The sequence below is a fragment of the Xyrauchen texanus genome, chromosome 30 (genome assembly GCF_025860055.1).
Source record: "Xyrauchen texanus isolate HMW12.3.18 chromosome 30, RBS_HiC_50CHRs, whole genome shotgun sequence".
NCBI classification, from domain to species: Eukaryota; Metazoa; Chordata; class Actinopteri; order Cypriniformes; family Catostomidae; genus Xyrauchen; species Xyrauchen texanus.
In genome coordinates, this window is record NC_068305.1 from 38358353 (window position 1) to 38375679 (window position 17327).

At 39.0% G+C, this 17327-nt stretch overlaps 1 protein-coding gene across 3 annotated transcripts in view; it reads right to left on the reverse strand.

The window, feature by feature from the left end:
- Positions 1-17327, reverse strand: part of LOC127623685 (protein FAM184A-like) — a 160035-nt gene that overhangs the window by 22795 nt on the left and 119913 nt on the right. For all 3 annotated transcript variants that reach the window (XM_052098133.1, XM_052098132.1, XM_052098131.1), the window contains exons 13-14: positions 14339-14466; positions 403-587 (exon numbers count right to left, since the gene is read on the reverse strand). In XM_052098133.1, the coding sequence (XP_051954093.1) occupies positions 403-587; positions 14339-14466 (313 nt within the window). The remainder of the gene's footprint in view (positions 1-402; positions 588-14338; positions 14467-17327) is intronic.

Below are 17327 nucleotides of genomic sequence, written 5' to 3' on the forward strand. Positions count from 1 at the left end.
ACAATGATACAAGGGTGAAATGACATACCTGTAAAAATTTGTCAACCGTTACAAATATTCGCGTATTGTTTATGTCACAGTTATGCAGTGTCACCACATGGCACAGAATGTGCATTCCCGTCTGAGGTTGCGTCGCACATAAACAATATCTCACACACTGATGGATTTTTGGCATGGTTATTTTTATCCATGATTAGTTGCTTTTGCATGGAACATGCCTACACAACTGTTCAGCAAATTTACCCCTTAGTATTTAAAATAAATTGCCAAGCATGAGTACACAAAGCAAAACATATATTTACAAGACACCAAAGCACTGTGTCTGCTTTTTGCGGTGCCATCATGAATGTAAAAAGTGAATTTAAAAGCAAATTTCATCTGTACTTCCAGAGAAAAACTCACCTGATCTGCTGATTGGCCTCACTACGGACCTTCAGAACTTCTTTGCCCTTGAGTTCCAGCTCCTTTGTCAAAGTGCTTATGTTCTCGTTCAGCGTGTGGATCTCGTGGTCCAGATCGGCGATGTGTTTCTTTCTGCGACTAACTTCCTCCTGTAGATCTGAGATGCGATTCAGCAGCTCGCGTTCCTGCAATACACAAGAATGCATTTAGCTGCCAAGGTTAACAGAGACCAAGAGAGATTCCAGGCTGATCTGACTTAAATATGTCCAGCCTTACACAAGAGCGTGTGTACTGTGGCAAAGGCTCTTCCTAAAATATCTGAATTCAGACACATGGAGTTCTCAATGCACTTTGAGAGTATGCTTGGATCAAATATTGATGGTACATCTCTCCTTTCCGTTTCTCTTTCCGTTCTATTTATCAAGTACATCCTCATATACAAATAAGTATTTGAACACCTGTCTATTAGCTAGAATTCTGACCCTCAAAGACCTGTTAGTGAGAAATCAGCCCAGAACTACACGGGAGGAGCTGGTCAATGACCTGAAAAGAGCTGGGACCACCGTTTCCAAGGTTACTGTTGGTAATACACTAAGACGTCATGGTTTGAAATCATGCATGGCACGGAAGGTTCCCCTGCTTAAACCAGCACATGTCAAGGCCCGTCTTAAGTTTGCCAATGACCATTTGGATGATCCAGAGGAGTCATGGCAGAAAGTCATGTGGTCAGATGAGACCAAAATATAACTTTTTGGTCATAATTCCACTAACCGTGTTTGGAGGAAGAAGAATACCATCCCAAGAACACCATCCCTACTGTGAAGCATGGGGGTGGTAGCATCATGCTTTGGGGGTGTTTTTCTGCACATGGGACAGGGCGACTGCACTGCATTAAGGAGAGGATGACCGGGGCCATGTATTGCGAGATTTTGGGGAACAACCTCCTTCCCTCAGTTAGAGCATTGAAGATGGGTCGAGGCTGGGTCTTCCAACATGACAATGACCTGAAGCACACTGCCAGGATAACCAAGGAGTGGCTCTGTAAGAAGCATATCAAGGTTCTGGCGTGGCCTAGCCAGTCTCCAGACCTAAACCCAATAGAGAATCTTTGGAGGGAGCTCAAACTCCGTGTTTCTCAGCGACAGCCCAGAAACCTGACTGATCTAGAGAAGATCTGTGTGGAGGAGTGGGCCAAAATCCCTCCTGCAGTGTGTGCAAACGTTTGACCTCTGTAATTGCAAACAAAGGCTACTGTACCAAATATTAACATTGATTTTCTCAGGTGTTCAAATACTTATTTGCAGCTGTATCATACAAATAAATAGTTAAAAAATCATATATTGTGATTTCTGGATTTTTTTTTTTAGATTATGTCTCTCACAGTGGACATGCACCTACGATGACAATTTCAGACCCCTCCATGATTTCTAAGTGGGAGAACTTGCAAAATAGCAGGGTGTTCAAATACTTATTTTCCTCACTGTATATCAACCGTCTAAAAGCATGAAGTCTAAAGCATGGAGGTTTTAATAGTACAGGATATCAGGAGCTATGACTGAAATCACTGAGGAACGAGTGGTGGCGGCGTAGTGGGCTAAAGCACCTAACTGTTAATCAGGAGGTCACTGGTTCGATCCCCACGGCCACCACCATTGTGTCCAAGACACTTAATCCAGGTTGCTCCGGGGGGATTGTCCCTGTAATAATTGCACTGTAAGTTGCTTTGGATATAAGCATCTGCCAAATGCATAAATGTCAATAGAACAAGTTCTGGTTCCTCACTGAAGACACAAATGCCTCACGGTAATGGGTTAAATTGGGATTTTTAAGGAGAGGGATTTTTAAGGATAAATTGGGATTTATTTTGAAAGAAAAGGAAGGACGAGTCTAAATAAATGATTGTTGAAATCAACATTATGCCACAAATGCTGTCGATTAAGCTTAACTTCTATTGAACCTAGAATTTTTCTTAAACAGTTACTTTACAGTTATTTTAAATACAGGTTAATGGTATAATGTCCTTTAGTGACAAGCTTGCTCTGAAATCTGCTTTGAAATGAGGTGAGAAAACTTCTTTTGCAAAAATCCATTTTCAAGCACAAGATGTATGACTATGAGCAAATGTCTTAAAACGAAAATACCTCTCACAAGTCTTAACATTCATCATACTAAAGTGAAAAATGAAGAAATAGCAGGAAAGATCCTGGGGTTTTACTTTCTTTTTAAAGGTGCCATTTTCTACAGCTTTGTCGTAATTTAGTTTTATGTTAACATTTTCCACACTCTCCTTGAACCTCTTATTTTACTTCTGTACGTAAATGACTTCACTTATGATTGGATACAACTTTTTGCATGTGAAAGTAACAAATGAGAAAAGTGGCTGAATAATGAATACTGAATAGGCATAGATGTTTTTCATGTTAGGTGCCCTTTAAAGACCCCTTGAAATGGAGAGTGCCGTTTTATTTCCTCTGTTGAAGCATTTTCTTTTGAAACAAGAAGCAGAATGGGGCATATCAAAAGGCTTTTCCAGCCAAATAACCTTTGCATCATTCCGTGTCAACTCAACTAGTGGTCCACATCTCTTTTATTTTTTACTGGTTCTGACACCTTTGAATCTTGGACCCATAATGACGCATTCCAGAGATTTGCAGATGTACATTAAATGGTATCCTAAAATGTTATATAGGTATACTAAAGAGCCACATTTGAATGTGAAATATTTTTGAGTAAATAAAGGTGCATTTCTAGTTTCAACATTATTTGTTCTTCACAGCTTTGTTGGACAAGAAAAAATAGTTTCATACCATGTGAACCACATTTGGTTTCCAACCATGGAAAATGTGTAAAATTTAACAATTTGCAGATGGAGCCACATTGAGAGAAGCACAACTCTGGAATTTAACTATATAGGACCTTAAATGAGCATATCTAAAGGAAAATTTGTTCTGAACCTGAATTAAAAAAAGATATTAAAATATTTGGGGTGGCTGTGGCTCAGAGCAGGTCGTCCACTAATTGCAGGATTGGTGGTTCGAATCCTGGCCCACACGACTCCACATGCTGAAGTGTCCTTGGGCAAGACACTGAACCCCAAGTTGCTCCCAATGGCAGGCTAGTACCTTGCATGGCAGCTCTGCCGCCATTGATGTATGAATTTGTGTATGAATGGGTGAATGTGTCGCAGTGTAAAGCACTTTGAATACCGTTAAGGTTTAAAAAGGCGCTATATAAGTGCATACCATTTACCATTTATTTTTAAAACTCATGGAGTTTCAAACACTCCAAATTTGGAAAAACAACAAAAAAGTGTATTTATTTATTTTGTGTGTGTGTGTTTGTGGAATTTGTGGACTCACACCATTTGGAATACAGTATAATGCAACAAGGGGGGTTAAGGTCAACTGGTCTTAATAATAGACTTTCCCATTTCTATTTTATGATGCCGCCACCGTTCTAAGACAATTTTTGAACCTATAGTAATGCTCCAAAATCATAGGCAAATGATGTAATTTTCTCTACAAAATATTGGATTACTCAGTAAATACTATCACACTATCATATATATGGCATCACAGTTAACAGGTGGACTATGTGCTACAAAACTTTTAATTTCATGGAGACTTTAAAAGGATGTGTTCTTGACTGCTCCCTCAAACATGCTCTCTATACGTCCAAATACACCTCTCACTTTTAATATACAAACAATCTCGGCACTGTACAGTTTATACAAAACCATATATGTCAGACTCCACTACAGACTGGGCTAGATTAATTAGACTACACTCGTCTCAGGGGCAATTTTCCACTTCACTGACACTTTGACTTTAATACGTCTCTCGCACAGGAAGAAGTCAAACCCCTCCAAGAGAATACAACTGAGCCAATTTCCATTGTATGCAGTTAATGGTTCTTGCTTAATCGAATTACAATCTGCTCATCCAACTTTGAGTGTCTGTAAATATAATTTCACACAACAATTAGCTTAATAACGGTATCAGAGAATGTGGCAAAGATAACCTGGGGCCCAGAGGGGCTTCCACCATATTACACTTAAACGGAAGCAAATGTCAGTAGAAGCAGTAATAAATCGCAAGCATTTCTATTAAAAACAAATCTGCATGCATCCCTAGCATGAAACTTATTTCTTACTTATATTAATTTAAATAATTACAAAGCCATTGTAGACCAACCATAAAATACCCTGAAAAAGTGTTAATACTGTATTTCCAAATTACAACCGATGGTTAATCTTGGGAATGAAGTGTAAAACAGCACGTACTGTTCTAAGAATATTTGGCTCAACAGCAAAACTCCACGCCAAGCTCTATTTTCCTCATTCTCTCCAAGTCTCCCACAGCGATGACATTATGTTTTAGAGCAGGTGTTGCTTCAGATCCTGATTTTTCATTGGACATCAAGTGGCGACCAAAATTGTGGATATCAATGGATTCATGTTCTATCGGGAAGACACGCAGGCTTGAGTGAAGTTTGAGATGCCATTTATTTGATAGATGTAAAACGGGAGGTGATGTCTCTCTCTTTGGCGTAGGCCCCGTCCGGCAGTCCGAGGTAGTTGTACCCGGAACCGTCATGTCCTGCTGGAGATAGGAGGCAGGGGCGAGGAGCCTACCCCCCTTGCGGGACAGGGCTCAACTGGTGGTGGTGGGGAGGTGGAGGTTGCAGTGTTAGCACACCGAAACAGCAATGTGATAGATTGTGAGCGGACTTATAAAGCATTGGCTTAACGTGTGATTGGCTAGGAGTTACCCAGCTAATGATGTGATGTGCACCTGCTGGTCTTCCCGCAAGAACTACGCTCCACTTCCATTTCTTGGAAACCAATAATGCAACGCACAAAGCACAATGTTTAAAAGATAAAACAAAGCTTCTTTAATATCACAAAATCGTAGAGTATAATTGGATGGATGGCCTTTGATGTCAACATCAAAAGATACAGGTTTTCTTCTCCTTTTTAAGGGCTAAGGCTATTTATTTTGCTATTCTACAGTATTGATGCACAATTATATGGTTAGTTGCATTTTATTATTTGCATTTAGTATAGTTTTTCCCTGCAGTCCATGACACTATCAGAACAGACTTCCGTGTACATTGTGTTCATTCCTTTTTAGTTTCTAAATAGAAAAACAAAATATAAAATTGTGTTGAACTCTTTAGGGGTAGTCACTTGTACTTTGTACTAATGTACTTTGCACTACATTCACTCCCATTTAGACCAGAAGCGCTATAATACTATTACCATAATTATTTTAATTTGTTCAATTCTGAAACAAAAATGAATGCAATGAACGTACCTGCAATCAATTTTTTAGTTGCATACCACTGTTTTAAACCAAACTTTGCTAAAATTGCAACAACATTGGACTGGGTATCGATACAGATTTCCTGATTTGATTAGATTCCAATTCACAAGGTCTTGATTCAATTCAGATTTAATTTTATTCTGATTAATTTGGAAACTATTTCAGGTATAATGTCCGTTTTGCTTAAATATAAGAGAAATTCTCTTTTAGCTAATACTGTAAATTATGCAGGGAACGTTATAATTAAAAAAATTATCAACATGGCCCAAACTATGCAGTTCAGCTTAACAGATATAAAGAAGACCAATATCAACACCACCACAATGGAAGTAAACTTTAAAGTAAAATTAAAAGGCAGATTATATGAATCAATATCTGGATTATTCAGAAAGGTCATTTGTTCTTTTAATTGTAAGGCAGGACTTCCAATTACAACAGTCTCCAATTCACAAGTATACAAGTGGCCTGTCTCATCCTCATAACATCTCTGATATACTGTATACCAGTGGTGTAACAACAGGAGGAAAAGGGAGGCCCAAGACTAAAGGCAAAAAAACAGGGAGGAGGGGGGACCCGACAGGTGCATTGCACTGGGGCCACTAAGATCAAAGTTACGCCACTGCTGTAAACCACAAACACATCAACAAAACATCAGTGTGCACTTTTCTCTCTCTTTCTATTAGCTCAGTAAGCTCAAGATTGACAGGCCTCTTTGAACTGTAACACTGACATCTCAGGGATGCTCAGGTACCTGTGAACACCATGCTGTGGAAAACAGAAAGATAGTCTGCATACACTGACTGCTCTCTATGTGTATGTGTATGTGTGTTAATGTGCTGGACCAGAGCTGTCAGGGGGTCTGGCAGTGACATTTTCATTTGCAATATATCAAGGCTGTGCCTCCAGTAGAGCACAGGAGCAGCACTGAGGTCCAGTTCTCCTTTTCAACACAGTGTCTCAGACAGACACAGACTCAACCTGACTCAACAAGCCATCACAAAAATACTCACACTAGTTGTTGTGGTGTCCAAAGCCACATCAGACCACATTTCATTTAAATGAACAATGATTCTAAACCTTTCTCTACACAGAAAACTGTCATAACCACACCGGCATCTTTACCAAATGTCACATCAGCTGTCTGCCTGTCAACCTTCAAGAAAATAAAGAACTCATCTGACATCCTTGGGTGGCCCTTTTCCTGGAGAGACGTGGCTTCAAAAGTCCAGTGGAAAGAGCTGTGCTGAAATCTTTCAGCTGTTATCATTGAAGTTGAAAGGGTATAGCTTGGGAGAGCTGAAGTAACATCTCTGACCTTTTAAATACTGAGGCAACAGTAATGTCTCCTCCTAGGAGTACTCAAATGCACAGGACGATATATATACGCATCATACATTTTGGCCCAGACCAGAAGGCATGTAGACAGTTGGGAGAAGGCTGATTAGCAGGTGTCTGGAAGGATGTTTGGAGATGTGCTCTCTTGAGCATAGTACCCAGAAAGCCCGGAGAGAGGCTGAATTTCAGTATTCCGCTGATAAAAAGATTTCTGGATGATAGGGAACCAGACATGTCACAGAAGCAAGATGGAGACAGGGGAATGAGGGTCTGAGAGCTTACTGTCACTACGTTTACATGCATTCTAAAAGTTTGATTTCAGTCGGACTTAAACAATCATTTGTCTTTTTAAAATATAATTTAAACGCTTTAGTTCGTCTAAAATCATACAGCCCAATTGTTGTGATGTTGGATTAACAGACCTAGATAATGCAATGTACCTCAGCTTCATCCAGCATTTATACACGTTAACTGGACCACAATTGGCATCGCTGTTGTGCCCATGCTCCAATAGACAGAGGTGATGCGCAATGTGTATCACTGAGTTCGGCGATGTGACTCACTTTGGCTCACTCGTCACTTTTCATCCCTCTTTCGCTCTGTCTTCCTACTGGCAGTTCACCAGAGGTGGAAAATCATGTTTATTACTGACTGCAAATCAGCAGTGTCAGAAAAACTGGTCTTTCGTGTAAGAGTGCGTTAACGGTTATCCATCGCCCAGGAGATTCATGGTGAACAGCTCTGTGCAGGGTTTAATAAATACTGTGGATCATGTGAAAGCAGGCGTTCGCTTAGAGGAACCAGGCCCCAGAGATACGTGACAAGGCTGGACCACTTGCTGAACTACAATAGCAAATGTGAATTCAATGACTGGGTCTGTACTGTTCTATCATTAACCTGTGTGGATAATCCTTACAGTCCATAATTTTGTATTGATTTGAGTGTGAGAGCAAAGGTCTCATATGTATTCATAGGGCATATGGTATGACCTTGGTGCTCAAGGGCAAAATAAAGCTAGGAACCAGCCTGTAAGATTCAGGGAGGAATTCACTAAACAGCTGCGCCACTTTTGCAAATAATATTTCAATGCAAAAACCTGTATCGTACTCCCTAAGTACACACAATCCAATTTAACCAGGTGGTAAATGTGTTAAAATAGTGCTGCTTTGAATTAAATTAATTACATTATTTTATTTGCACTATAACCACACACTGAGAGATATTTACATACATTTTCAATTGATCATGACAGCTAATTCATAATTCATCAAATGATCAACAATAGATCGGACGGCTTAATAATTGGGCAAATATCAAGATGCATGTTGTAGCTAGGCATAATTTCGATATTTTAAAGAGCTGATTCAGGTGTGCCACGCAAGGCACTAGCCTGCCATTGGGAGCAACTTGGGGTTCAGTGTCTTGCCCAAGGACACTTCGGCATGTGGAGTTGTGTGGGTCAGGATTCGAACCACCAACCCTGCGATTAGTGGCCGACCCGCTCTACCAACTGAGCCACAGCCGCCCAAATTTTTTTGGCATTATAGCTCATGACCAGACAAGAATGAAGAAAGAGTGTTTGGTGAAGAGAAAAGAAGAAAGAGAGATTTCTGCTGTGATGTATAAACAAAGTGATTCTTGGAAACCCCACAGAGATTTTCCACAGAAGTGTTTGTTGCTGACTTCAAACACATTTTCAACACCTGTTTGTCCACTGAACATGTTTGGTGAATCTTATTACACATACTGTAAAACATTCTGTAAGGTTAGAGGTGTATGATTTAGGCCAGGAAGAACCAGACAATGCCTTGGGTACTGTTCGGAATGGAATAAAAGCATACTGAATTATATACTTTTTTAATGTAGTATGGCACTATGAGTTCGGAATGGCATATTACCACACTCAATGGCATGCTACAAACCATTTGTGCCATATTCAGAACAGCTATTGAAGGAACAGTAAGAGTAATATGGCAGTCACAGCAATGTGTAGCAGCATGCAATGTGAAAAGATAAGCGTTTCAGACAGTAGTATGCTACATTGTTGTCATGACCAGATAATGTTTAATTCAACCAGTGGCATCTAGTCATATCATATAGATCTGACAATGCATGCAATATAATGAGGTCATGTGACAACAATGTTGCACACTATTGCCTGAAAATGTATCATAGCATACTACATACTTTTAGACATACTAGTTTAAATAAATAAATAAATAGTTGGTAGCACACACCACATGCAGGGCAGTGTAAGTGTCAGTGTAGTTATGTTACAATGGCTATGTTCAGATTGGAATGCTAACCTACTGTACTTCTTCCTGAATACTGAGCAGGAGATACTGTAAATTTCCTACTATTAAAAAAAGTGAAACTGTAGGCATTTTGCAACAATAAGTGTTTCAAATAATAGTATGCTACATTGTTGACACACAACCTCATCATGTTGCAAATGAGTGGTGCCCAATTATCATTTTGGAAAAAAATGAATTATTTTACAATTTTGTGTAAAATGTCTTAAATTTTGTAAGTCTTATCAAATAATAGGTTGAAACAGAGATGTTAAAAATCATTGATGTAATTATTTCCAGTTTATTCATTACACTGGAAATGGAAGGTCAAGACAAACACATTGCATATTGGGTTACAGTACAGTACCTCTGTAAAGTGTGCTCATTGTATACTGCACATTTTGGCAAATGTAGTAGGTCATTTGATATTCCACTAATATACATGCAGAACATTTGCATACATTTGCATAATACACATCCTGTATACTGTAGAAATAGAGTACTATGTTAGTATCTTTTTCCAAACATAGCCAAAGACTTGAATTAGAGAAGATAAAGTCATGTTTCTCGCGGCTATTTCATGACACATTCGCCTGTGTTGTTGTAACCAGAATGATCGGAAAGAGACTTGTGGGAAGGTTACATCCCCTAAAAGCTTTATTTTTTTTCTTCCCCGGAGTATGATGTCAGGGCTGTTTTTGAGAGTACGTGAGGGCAATACAGAGAACTGAACACTACAAAGTCAACCATATCCCCAAGAGAACCAGACAGCAAGGGGCTTACAGATCATGAGCTTGTGGTTGCAGATGAAAAATATTATAATCTCACAAGCAATTTTCCCTCAAAGCTACGTAGATGGGTCAAAAATCCATAGAGAGCGCACACCTGAAAATATGTGTGGGAAAAAGTTAGAGATTTGTTGAATCAGAACTGAATGAATGGACAGCTATTCAACTGGAATAAATCGGCATGTCAATCAATTTTCTAAATAAAACTGAAGTTGCGGAAATATGCAGTGCTGAATAATTTGCAAGTTAAAGACCGCATCCTAGAACAGTACAGAGATTTCACATTCATAGCAACATACACTGCAAATATAACTCCACAGAGGTCATGAATTATTATTTTTTTGCCTTGTTTAAAAAATAAAATAAAACCTATAGATAACTTTATCTATTATCAATTATATATATATACATATATAATACTAATGCATTTAATTACTTTGATTAATAACCGATCGATTGATTGATTAATTTATTGATTAATATCATATTTTAAGATCATTTGTAATTTATATGATAAATGTATATTTTATTAATTTAATTGATTAATAATCAATATATTAATAGAAAAATATGTAATTTATTTTATTATATTTAGAATAAATAATGTATTTGAATATATAATATTGAAGCATATTTAATCATTTATATAATACATGTACCATTTTATATTTTATTATTTCAATTGATTAATAATCAAAATGTATAAATAATCAAATAATATGTATTTACTATTTAATATCACTGATGTATTTGAATATATATTATATTAAATACTATAATACTATTTTTTTTATTTAATAAATGTACTTATTTTAATTTTTATTAATTTAACAAAATTAATAATCAAAATGTACAAATAATATGTATTTATTATTCAATATTATTTATTATTAATAATGCATTTTAATAAATAATACTCAATCATAGTTAATCATTTATACAATACATTTAGTATTCGTATTGTATTCATTGAATTGATTAATAACAAACAATATTAATTATGAAGTAATGTGTGTATTTGTCTGGTCAGATGGTCAAAGGATCTACCAAAATTAAATGCATTTTGCTCAGCAAGAACAACAATTACAGGAAATTTTTTACAAAGCACAAATATGAATTGTCTGACCCAAAAAACACACATCTATTTGTTCCGCATATGCTCTCGGTTCCTGGGTTATTTATAACACACTGTGGCTGAAAACACTTAGCAAATGTTTAGCAAAACTTTTATCTCAATGGCAGCCGTACAGGGTTTGTTCAATTCAAGACAAGACTCATTACTGATGCTGTTTGCTTTAAATTCACAGACCCTTTTTTTTTAGCAAAGATCACACTGAATTTGCCCTTTGACCTCTGCTCTTGTATGAGCGACATTAGGCAAGTTCTCATGAGACAAATATGTGCCAGTGAATATCATGATCTCTCCTTACAGAGGACAGCCCCAAGAGCAAGAGAATTGATAAGGATGATTGATATGGTGTTATTAAAATGAAGGCTAGTCAGGGCCATGTGGTTTCTAACTCAGTCTGTGTTGCTAACTCCACTACTTTTCTCACTTCTATCTCAGATGGACCTTTTACAAGAAATGCTTAAATCTTAAAGAACAAATACAAAAAAAAAAGGCTGTAAATGCAGGCTTCGTGGCTGTTTGCTTGGATTTTCAGTAGAACTTTACCACTCTTACACAGGGGCGCAAAAGTGTGTGTAAAAAATGACTGGTAAAAACCAATTGGCTGATAAAATTGGGTATGCACCAGGCACAACAGGGAATTCCTTTTCTGAAATCGGAATGTGAAATGTGAATTTCGACAACGCCCCATCTCCATTATCTGAAACATTAGAGACACAAAAAAAGACCATAAAATGAAAATAAAAAATTCATGGAGAGAAGCGGCCAAGATTCAGTATCGCATAAGACACATGCTGACCTACTGTCCTGGACACCAAAGCATCATGGGTATCTAGCTTAACAGATTTTTGTGTGAATTCACAAAAAAATAAAGTGCTCTTCTTTGTTATCTTTGCAATTTACTTTTATAGGCTGTTCATGCAGTGCACAAGTGCTTTGCTGCTTGTGTGTGTTTCATAGACATATTTTCCCCCTGGGGCTTGTGTTTAAGACTCAAGTTTACAATTGTACAACCCCTCAGTTGTTCAGCCAACAATGCAGACAGCTTTTCTTTTGTTTAACTGCCTTATACTTGAGACAGATGACAAGAGGATTTATTAAAGCCTTTTTCTTTCGAAGCAGCCAACTTATAGAAGAGCACTATTGATTTGTCCTTTCTTGGAAAAGCTTCCACTAGCAGATCTTACTGTTAGTCATTGTCTGCATTACGAGACAATAGGGTTGTGGGGGACATTTGGAGAATGATGGGAATACATTGGCAGAACCGCCAGGGCAGAAGCTACAGCAGCATGCTCTTTAAAGTGGTCTTAGTCTTGTAGACAGAGTTTTTACTAAACGGCAAAGGGCCTGGTCCACATTGCAGCTTAGTTTGGCCAATGATTATTTGATTATTTTTCTTTACATGCTGTTTAGGAGCAGGTACATTGGAGCGATAAAATGTTGCTGTGGCAGTTTCAGTAAATGGTTGTATAGGAAACACCAGCAAAATAACATATAGTGTAATGTGTATCAACAAAGCAGTATACAGCACTGCTTATGGATATCTAGGTAAAAGAGTAACAAGATTTGATGCCAATAACCTGGAAAACTTAACAAAATGTGCTTGTTGTATCAACCTGGTACCTTGTAAACAACTTTATTTCAAAGAAAAGTGTTTAACCTTCCTTTGGCATTGAAAAAAAATGGCACCTCCCTTTGGTATTCGTGGCCATTTTTGACGGAAAGGGTTAGATTTGTAACCCTTTTCTGATGATGATGATAATGATACAGTTATTTCTTCCGTGAAGTAAGAACAGTAATATTATGCATTTCTTTTGGGGTTTTATGATATTTTGATCTTATTTACATGTAAATTTCAAAATTTTACCATTAAATTGCATAAACAATTAAGCACATTTTTTTTAAATGAAAATTCTACCTAACCTAAACTTCTGTAAGTTGAAACATGAAGAAAAATTGAGAATATGACATAAATCGGAGGCAGATTGCTGCCATCTGGTTAACAAAATGTACTGTAATAATTTGAAAACGATGTCATGCCAGTAATAGGCAGGAGATGGCTGTAGCCAACTAATGTGCAGTTTGATGTCTTGCTGTAACCTAATTTGATATTTTATCCCAAGATATGAATTTGGATATATATTTAGACATTATCAAGCTCTTATTTGTCAAAGTTTAACATTTTAAATTTGCTTAGAAGTGGCAGTTTTTGCAGTTAATATAATTATGCTTGCAATCAATCCTGACCATGGTGTTACAAAGAGAAGACGCGGAAATAAGCATTTTTCTACAAATGTAACAACTGAAGTAAATGCATAATAATGTCAAGAAAATTAACATTAAGAAACAAAAATGAACAGCAAAAGTCTGAATATTTGTAAACATTTTGAAATTTCAAACTTTCTATAGTATTTTTTTCCGCAAACGTGCGAGTGTGTCATCAGCTGGAAAACTGGCAGATTTATTTATTTTTTTTTTTGACAAATGTAAAAAAAGCTCTGTGTTAGAGTCTCACCAGTTCATTTTTGTGTGTGTGTGTGTGTGTGTAAGTGTGTGAGTTGGTGTGTGTGTTTTGCACTGAGGATGTTTTAGAGTCTCACCATGTAGTTTCTGTCTGTTTTTTTTTTCTGTATTGTGGCTGATTTATTGATTGTGTTTGACAGGTAAAAAAGCTCTCTTTTTGGTCTTTCCTATTCAATGGTTGGTCAATTATGATCGCGAATACCAAGAGTGATGCTTTTTTTTTTCACGACCACTTAGATTTATCGAATCAAGCAAAACATATTTTTGTATGATCAGATGACAAATGGAGGAAAAGTCACCAAGTCTTGTACTGCTCAGATAAAGGAAACATTTTTATTAAACTAGGACAATTTTTTTCAGTTAAAAATGACTGAAAACCATAGGAGCGTTAAAAAAAAAACGGTGTGCTGTTACTTCTGGAAATTGCATAAAGCCAATTAGATCAGAACTTTCCAGATCAAGAAAGCGCTTTCCAATTTCATGAGTAACATGCATCAGATGGTCAGTGAAAAAACTGAGCATGTGCCGCCTAAGGCTGAGGCTAACCTGTACTCTGCTCTGCTCCAGAGCGCTCTCCATTTCCTGTTTGGCAGCTGCTGTTTCCTGTTGATGGGTCTGACACATGTGTTCGATGGCTGATGCATGGAGATGGTTCAGCTCTGAACGCAAGGATGCTGAAAGAGAGAGAGAGAGAGAGAAATTTGCTAAGTGTTAATGAGAAAAAAAGATAGGATATTTCAGGGAGATAAACTGCTGTCTGAAGTTGATTTAAAAAGCATTCATCAACCCATTCATTCAACTACCCCAAAGCTGAAACGTCATGAGGAAATGGAAGTGACATGCTTTACTCCACCTGCAATTTCCTATCAGTGCTCCATCATTATGTTGCTTTCCAGTTTCTTCCATTCACAATGTATTTATGTGAGATTTCAAGCTAATAATTAAGTTTGATTAAAATTAAAATTATCATTTGAATTTGAGCTTTGTTAACTGTCACGATAGATCGCATTACATTTCCGGATTTGCCAGTTAAGACTGTCACAGAAATGCTTTGCATGACACTCCATAGGGGAGAGTAAGGGCATTATCCAAATGGCATTTTTGCACCCTTGAAGGGCACTGTGTTAAGGGGGCACCACTCAAAATGTCACTCAAAGTGAAAGTTAAAACAACTTTTTTAATGAAAAGCCCTTCTACAAGACTTTTAGTGAAGGGCATATTCATACAGTGACCACATTTACATATACTTAATTAAATTGTTTATTCCAGGGTTTTAGCAGAAAGCGCCGTTCTGAAATGTCATGTTAACAAGAACGCTGATTTTCTTATGCCATTTAAGGGATTAAGAGATAGCGGTTTCTCTCAGAGAATGCAGCATAATATGGCCATGTAAATGCACACAGTAAGGCCATGTGACCACAAAATGCCAGGCGCTATTCTGAAAAAGGCCAGCTGGGAGCACTTGAGAGCACTTTGGAGGCGCAGCGTTTTTTCAGCTTAGACGCTTTGGTTGCTGTGATACAGAAAATCCTTAATGTGTTGCAAGTACTTAATACCGCAGGTAGTCTGTGTTATCAACAAGAACTGAATGTAAAAATGTCGGCACATGGAAGAGCATTATTTTTTAGTATTCAGACGTGAATACTCAGAGACCAGCAAAATTCTCCTCCTTGTTCAGTTGTTGTACAAGTAGGATGTGATGGTTGGTCGGTGTGGTATTTGTCCCGCCCCTTCTCCACTGTGATTGGATGGCTGGTGACAGTGACGAGTGCTGTGTTTTACCCAACGCTGCAAATTTTTAAACTCTTGGCGAGTAGAAAAAAAACAGCAAGTGTGTAGCGCTCAGCGTGGAATAGATGCTCAGTGCCTCATCATGCTGCTGGCTTTTTAAATATGCGATGCTCCCATTGCAAACAATTGAAAAAATACGCTGTCCTCAAGAAAAACTGCTTTGGTGGACACACGGACTAATTGGCGTTCTGACGGGTGTTTTAAGAGTGCGTGTGCAAAGAACAGAGCGGGATAACAAACATCATAGGATGAGGCCAATATCATGTCAACACATCAGAAAGAATACAACATTTATGGGAGTACAGTGGAAAACTTCATGGTTACCTGATGGAGGGAACGAGACATTGTGTTGACTGTAGTGACACAATGGGTCTTTCTTGAGAGCCTCGTGTACCTCTGAACTTGAGAAAAGGCCAATGAGAAATTTGCAGACAGAATTTGCATGTCCCGTCCCTGGACATACAGGTATAAAGGGAAGTGGGCGTGCGTCTGCCAGTCAGGTTTTTGCACTGAGGAGCCGAGAAGAAGGTACGGCCGTTAAAAGTGGTAGGCCTAGTGTTGTGGCAAGGGGGACACAACGTCTCGTTTCCTCCATCAGGGAACAGAGGTTTCAACAGTAACCATGACATTCCCCTTCTGTCACTCACTCGACGTTATGTTGAATGTAGTGGCACAAGGGGTCCCATTTAAAAACGCCATGCACTAGACTGTGTTACGTGAACTGCAGACACAAGTGTAAGCAAGCTACTGCATGCTAGAAGCAACTGTATCGGCCGCACATAACACTCCCCAACGCCCCCAGAAAAAGGTATCATTTATATACCTTAGGTTCCCAGCACCCCTAAGGGGGGAACAGGCGAGATGACAGTCATGGGAGCAAGCCGGCCAGCCGCGGCCTTTTCTCTCTCTATGTATCTCATCATAGAGCATAAAGCAGCTGGGGCTATCTTAACACTATGAAATGCATAGGGGAAGGTGATCCTTTCCATTCCTATTTCAGGGGGAAAAGTCCCTGTGGAGAACACATCCTGCCCAGACTGGGGGGAGGTAACATGTGGCTTAGCGGCAAACCTGGGAGAGAGAGCTAAGTGCAAGCGGAACACCCGGTCGGCTGTTCCGTATTACCGAGTTCTACCGGCTTGGATCTGACAAAACAAGGGACGTGACCGACTCAACCCTGAGATTGTAGATTCTCGCAAAGGTATTGGGTGTTGCCCAGCCCACTGCTCTGCGGATGTCTGCTTAGGGTGGTGCCGTTGGCCAGTGCCCACGAGGATGCCACAGGCGGGCACGGCCTGTGTCTGGAAGGCCAAGGAAATGGAGTCGACGAGCCAGCAGGCAGCCTCAGTTTGGAGACAGCGTTCCCTTTCTGCCATCAACCACCAGCAACTATAGGCAGTTGATGTGCCAACGCTGCAGGGGCCCTGTCCAGGAGCCAGCGGCTGCGTGCCCATTGCACACGGTGCCCCAACCCAGTTGACAGGCGACTGTGGTGACCACGACACCTACTGTAGTCCGCAGAGGTCTGTCCAAGGGTTGAAAGTCAGACGGAAGCAAATGAGCGTTCTGGGGGGGCGGGTGGTTTGTGGGGATTTACCCGGCGAAACCAAGCCCGTTGCTCTCCCCAAATCGACTTCATCGCCGGCTGCGCCAGCCTTAATCCCGTAGGAAGAAGGCGCGGGGGGGCGGCTGAAGTGGCTTTCCCTCGGAAGGGAGAAAGCTGCGATCGCAACGTTGCTATGGC